A 6561-nucleotide genomic window follows, 5' to 3' on the forward strand; every position below is an offset into this window, starting at 1 on the left:
TTTTTTTTTGAAGCTCACTCAAATTTAGAGCCATGTGCGATTGCATTTTTCGCTCCCTTAAAACCGCCTCTGATTATGGCAATGGTGACTTTTCCTTGACATGTGGAAGGAAAAAAACAATAAACATGTTCTAACAATGAAGTGCAGACCCATTTAGTCACACTTTAGCTTTGTGTTAAATAATCTTTGTCTGTATATATGTACTATTTTTTCGTTGTGAGGAATGTTAAGGAGACTTTTAAAGTGAGACATCTTATGAGCTCTCTGACAACTTACAATTTAATGTCAATTATTATATCAATCTTATAATATATTGTGCAAAAAATATGAGGTGCTCTCTGACAACTTACAATTTAATGTCAATTATTATATCAATCTTATAATATATTGTGCAAAAAATATGAGGTGAGAGTATATTGAAAATCTCTTTAGCATCTCTCTTTCACTGTTCTTTTTTTGTCGCATCAAAAGGCCGACAATCTTTAAAAGATTTTGAAACTTGGGGGTTCTCATTGTTTTCCTGAGAATCCTAGATTTTATGAACAGCAGAAGCAGAAAGCCATGTGAGAAAAAGCGGCTTTTTATTTTAAGGTGAAATGTGAAAAACCGGAGGGAAAAGCACAGCACTTTCTCTTTCACTTATCATCATTCACATTCACTACCTGGGCTTTGAGGGCTTGAGCAGCTCCCAAGATTTGAACTTGTACATGCGGATGTTTCTGAGATTCCCATGGGATGTGGGATTTTTGTGATTTTGTCTGCCAAGTGTGAACGAAATGTTGGGCTTATTGACAATGCGCTTGTTCTGGTGGCAACAGCTGCCTCTGCTTATTCTCATCCATCTTTTGGAACCCAGCAGAACAAGCTACAAAGTTTACGGTACTTTTTCTCTATGTATTTTTTATTCGAGCGGTATTCTAATCTAATCTAAAAGCGGGAAAGGGGATTCGAACTTGGGTGCAGAGCGAGAGCATGTTGCTCTAGCCAACTTGGTTATTGTCACGTCTGCTTGTGCCCCTTATTTGAGTCATAGGATGAAATTTATCTCCTCGTTGATATGCTGTTTTGAATATGTAAACGGTGTTTAGAATTGTTTTGGATTTCGGAATTCCTTTTAAACTGCTATGCTGTAATTTATCTTCTCTTTGATTTATTTTTTGGTCTGAAAGGATACGGTTTTGTTCATGTTCGAAACGGTGTGGCTAGGCATGCGATTGACGCAAAAGGTTCATGATGTTTAGGCTGTCATATTCTTACTTTGCTTAATCTTCATTGCGATTGCCATTTCGAAGAATGCTGATTTTTTATTGTTTTGTTTCCCTCTCTGAAACGCATAGCTGAAGCTCTACTAACTTTCAAGAGCGATGGTGGAAGCCCACAACTACTCAAAGGTCGAATTGGAAGATGTCCTTGTCTAACACAATGGAAAATTGTCAACTGTCATAAACTGAAGGACCCATGTGTTGTTTCTTTGTAAGCTCTCTCTCTCTCTCTCTCTCTCTCTCTCTCTCTCTAGAAGTGCAGAAGTAAATAGTATATGATGATTCATCAAACATATTCAAAGTAGAACAATTGTTGCCTTCATAGCATTAATATAAGACGCAAGCGAATAGCGAATAACTTGATTACTGCCAGGAAATTAGCTACAAATTAAAGTTTTGTAGTAATGCATATCAGTACTTGTGTTGAACATATATTGAAACTGGCCAAAAAGTTAATCCCCTGTTTGTAACAACATTCTAGTTTTACAAACCGGCTCCTCGAGGACCTGTATATTGTATTGGATCGTGATACAATACCTTCCATGGGTTTTACTTCCAGATTCCAAGTTAGTGTATCATGTTCAACTAGTTACATAAAACACATTGTGTGAAAGCCCCATTCAATTTTTGTTTTACAGTACTACCAATGTAACTGAGGAGACAAAGTTCACGGTTTTTGTACTGAGGAGCTTTATGAAGACTGCCACCAGTCTAAAATAATTTTCTTATAGATATGGACCTAAGCTTTTGAGCTTTGACGTGTATTGCAAGTACCTTAGATGTTATACTTCCAACAGGTTTTCTGGTATCTGTTCAGTTCCCCTGCGGGCTAACGCAGTCAGTTTGCCACCTTTTGTTCCAAGACTTTTCATTACACACTCTTCAATTCAACTACAAAAAGGGCACCATAAACCAAGAAGCAGGAGGATAGCAGCCATAGTTGATGGGGATAATGGAACTCCAACACTCACACCTGTGGAAAAAGTTCGTGGTAACCATTCAACAAAACCAAAAGTTGCAGCAATTATTGGTGGAGTTGTTGCCACTCTGCTTGTGATTATCGTAGTGATGCTCATTTACATGTGCTTGATGCGTGTAAAAAGATTAACTAGGCAAACATCTGAGACAGTGTCATCTGCACCATCACCTCCTGGTAAGTTAGCTCATAACCATTTGAGGAAATTTTCAGTCCCAGAAAGGATGTAAAATGACTCAAATGAGGAAACATCTAACTGCACTGATCATTAGCCAAAGAATTCTTGGATTCCTTGCATTGCATATGCCTTCAGCCTTCAGCGTTTATTAAAAGAGGAACGACATAAAACATGTGAAATATCAGTAGCCTTGCGTATTCTTGTTGAGTCAAATGATGAACAATACAACTTTACAGACACTGTTTCGAAGGCTTCAAAATTGAAAGAGCACTGGGCTACGTAATGAGTTTCTGGCCACACACCACTCTAGTACAATATGGACATGCCTTTCTCAAGTTGGTGTTTCCCAAACAGGTCCTTAAGATAAATCAATTCGTTTCTTCTAGGAAAGGGAGCAAAGCATCTATGCATTTTGATTATCTGTATTTAACCACTATGCATTCTAATTAACCCAAAAAGAATAAAAAATGGGGGGAATAATCCTAGCTAGAAGGTCCAAAGTTGGCATTATGAGGTGCGTCTCGTAGAATTCAGTCCTAGTGTACGTCACTTTTGTATAAAAGTACTCTCTATCATCGACGCTGTATTAAAAAATTACAGACGTAACAGTAGGATGTGACTGAAAATGATGCGAAGTTATTTCATGCTCGATTGATAATGTTGTACAAGAATATTAACTGGTGTTTCTATCTGTTAAGGTTGTGGTTTGGCTCACTGGGTAAGTTTGGTGATTTGGTTTCTTTGATTTCCTTCAGTTCAGTGGGAAAGAGGGGACGCATCTCCCTACGCCGTTGCTCATTCTCCTTACAGTGCACCAAACTTGAGGCAACTCACCATATTGGAATTGGAGCAAGCGACAAGCAATTTCAGTGAAACTAATATCATAAGCCAAGGTAGATTTGGATTGGTCTACAAGGGATTGCTCCAAGATGGGACTATTGTAGCTATCAAGAGACGCCTACATGCCCCAACTCAGTATTTCTTTCATGAGGTATGCAAGTTCCTATTCATATATCTTATCTAGTAAACCATGACTTTCTTAGTGAGGTAGTGCCTTGAAAATCATTCCGTAGCAACTTCTTAACATTCTGACTTCTTTTGAGCCGATACAGGTGAAGCACGTAGCTCGTGTCAACCACATGCATATTCTCAGGCTTATTGGTTATTGTCAAGATGCTACTCAACAGTTACTTGTATATGACTATCTTCCAAATGGAAATGTTGGGAATCATCTATACGGTACTCTCTCTCTACACACTTTCACTCTTTTTCGTTCTCTCTCCCCCCCTCTTTAACAACATAATTATGCAGATGCTGAAGGTTTGCCTATTGGAAGGTTGGGCATAAGGCAAAGGCTATTGATTGCTTTGGGAGCAGCCAAAGGTACATCACCTGCTTCAAGTTCTTTCAGCAAGTCTCTTTTGCATAAAATAATTGAACTTTCCTCTTTCATTTATTTTGCACAAGGACTTGCACACCTTCGCAGTTTGGTGCCTCCTCTTCTGCACATGCATTTTAGAACAAGCAACGTTCTTCTGGACGAAAACTTTACTGCCAAGGTGTCTGATTATGGACTAACCAAATTGCTAGTGGGTCATCATGCTGGCTCATCTTCAGCCGTTGATTGCTTTGTTGACCCAGAGTATGTAATCTTTATCTTTAAAGTGCAAGTCTGTATGGTAGATGGTAGGATGCAGATGGCACCTCTTTGTGCCCGTAATGCTATTTGTCACTAACGATCAAGATTACTTGATGTGCAAGAATTGCGTGCGAGGAATATAAGAGTAAGTTTCCTCGTCCAGCTTATTCTCCAAAGATTCCTCTATCAATTCCTTGCAGGTCATTTTTGCACGTTAAGCGATCTAGATTGGCAAAAACAATCTAGCACTTAACAGTACCCTTTGGTCGCTCTATTTTATAATTCTATGCTTCTTTAAGTCAATTTAGCAGAAAGTAACCAAAATTAAATTTTCTCATGGATATGCCTGACAAGCATACTTCGTTATGGTGGCTAGTTGCCGTAGCATCACCACCAGAATAATGCGTACTTTGAATTACTAGAAGACAGAAAGTGACTTCTCGCAATGCTACTGGATGTTCTTTTCCCCTCCTAGCATCTGATGCAATTCAGCAGGTTCCACCCCCGTTGTAAATTATACCGCCCTAACAGAACTTATGTCGAGTTCTATAACCATTTGAGTGCCAAAATCAAGATTAGAAGTTGATTGTATTAATTTACGGTAATATGATTTAACCTTCTTCTAGTACTACATTGAGCAGCTAGTAGCAATCTGCTTCTGAGTGCTTCATCAAGTTGCGCCTCTAGTTCTTATAGTGGAAGTTGCTTCGAATTTTAAGTTGACTATTCGATTGAAGAAAAAACTTCAGATATCTTGGTCTTCCAATCATAACGAAGTATGCTAATCCACTCTTAACGAAGTATGCCTGACAATCAATTTAGCAAAAACTTCAGATATCATTCATTCTAGAACTATGGTTTTTGTGTTTAGATTGATTTATTGATAATGTCTATATCTAATCTACTCTTTTTTTTCCCTATAGGTTAGATTCATCAAAGAAGTTTTCAGAGAGAAGTGATGTTTACAGTTTCGGGGTCTTCTTACTGGAATTGGTCAGTGGACGTGAAGCGAATGCAAGAAACCAGTTGAACTCAGTGGATAATTTAATATTGCAGGTATATATCTGTATCTTGCCCAAATGATAACTTCCTATTCCTCCCGTCTTTACTCTTTAGAGCCATATCGTTTACATTTTAGGGATAGGCCATCAGGAACTTGGCTGTTCCTTTTCATACACTGAAGAAAGGCGCATTTAATGCAAAACACCTCACCTTCTACACTCTTGCACTCCACACGTCTTTATGTGGATGGACACCTCACTTCTCTAAGGCAAGCAAAATGATGGCTGAAGCTCTCCCTAATATAATGGATATTCTCAAGATCCTAGAGTAGCTTGCAGGTTTTTCTGATCCTTTTTGGATAAGATCAAGTGACGTAATTGAAGAGCTCGTAAAGAAAGAATTTAGAGTGTGTGAGAGATGCAGTAGAGCGAAAATCCTAGCACCTTCTGAGATCAAAAGGTTGTGGAGAGGGAGAGAGAGTTGTCGGTTCTGAACAATGCATTCACTCTAGCATTTACAGGCTTTCATCTTTATACATGCACTTATGCGTAGTTATGAAACTTCACTGACTTTACGTACTTAAAAGTTCGTCATTCAAAGAAGTAGACTTTTCGTTCTTTCATAAGATCTGCTTGTGTGACACTACTGTAAACAAAAAAAGAAAGCAACAAGGCGAAGTGCAGCCTACATTGTTACCCTTTCAACCCTTTCATTCATTATCAAGTTCCGTTTGCTTTCGTAGGCAAAGGATTGCAAGGATTTAGGCAGATTTGTTGACAAAACTTTAGGTGACAAGTCGTGGCAAACTGCAAAACAGATGATGGAGCTGGCATTGATGTGTGTAGATGGTAGCGAACGAAGGCCGCAGATGCAGATTGTTGTGGAGGTGCTAGAACGAATCCATCGAGGGAGAGAAAGTAGCCATTTTCATATAGAAGTTGATGAGGAGATAGGTGCTGTGACTCTTGGGAGTGAGCTTTTCAAATGAGTTCCCTGTATCAGTGTCATCTCTTCGTTCTTTTATAAATTCGATCGATTGTAATTAATTACACAAGAAAAATATATAATATATACAAACATTCTTGAGTAAATAAATCAAATGAAAATAGTAAAAGTTCAGATTGATTAGGTTGATAAAGTTCAAAGTTTTTGGACTGCGATTTGATTTTTATTTTTTTTACCTTACTGATTTAAGTTGTTTTACATAGTTAAATAATTTTTATTAATTTAAAATTAGTTAATGAATATTTTAATCTAAACTAATATTAATACAACCCTTTTATCAACCAAAAGAGAGTAAGACTATTCAGTCTTCTATCACAAAAATAAAAAAAAATAAAAAAATAAAAAAAATAAAAAATTATAGGCAGTAATGCAATTTCACAAAATCAAATTTTGTTGTTTTTTGTTTAAACAACACATACATGTGATTTTGGCATGTATCTAACTTAAAAATAAAAAATAAAAAACAAAAACCTTTCTTGCCACTCTTCCTTATCTTCCT

General features: G+C 37.4%; 1 protein-coding gene across 1 annotated transcript; it reads left to right on the forward strand.

Annotated features, from left to right (window-relative positions):
* The first annotated feature begins 726 nt into the window (after positions 1-726).
* LOC137743816 (probable serine/threonine-protein kinase PBL28) lies at positions 727-6082 on the forward strand. The gene is made up of 9 exons (XM_068483751.1): positions 727-879; positions 1338-1473; positions 2060-2415; positions 3172-3407; positions 3529-3655; positions 3728-3799; positions 3884-4058; positions 4979-5111; positions 5800-6082. The coding sequence occupies exons 1-9, from the start codon at positions 777-779 to the stop codon at positions 6043-6045; spliced, it is 1584 nt and encodes a 527-aa protein (XP_068339852.1). The 5' UTR covers positions 727-776; the 3' UTR covers positions 6046-6082.
* The last annotated feature ends 479 nt before the right edge of the window (positions 6083-6561 follow it).

The sequence above is a fragment of the Pyrus communis genome, chromosome 8, assembly GCF_963583255.1.
Source record: "Pyrus communis chromosome 8, drPyrComm1.1, whole genome shotgun sequence".
NCBI lineage: Eukaryota > Viridiplantae > Streptophyta > Magnoliopsida > Rosales > Rosaceae > Pyrus > Pyrus communis.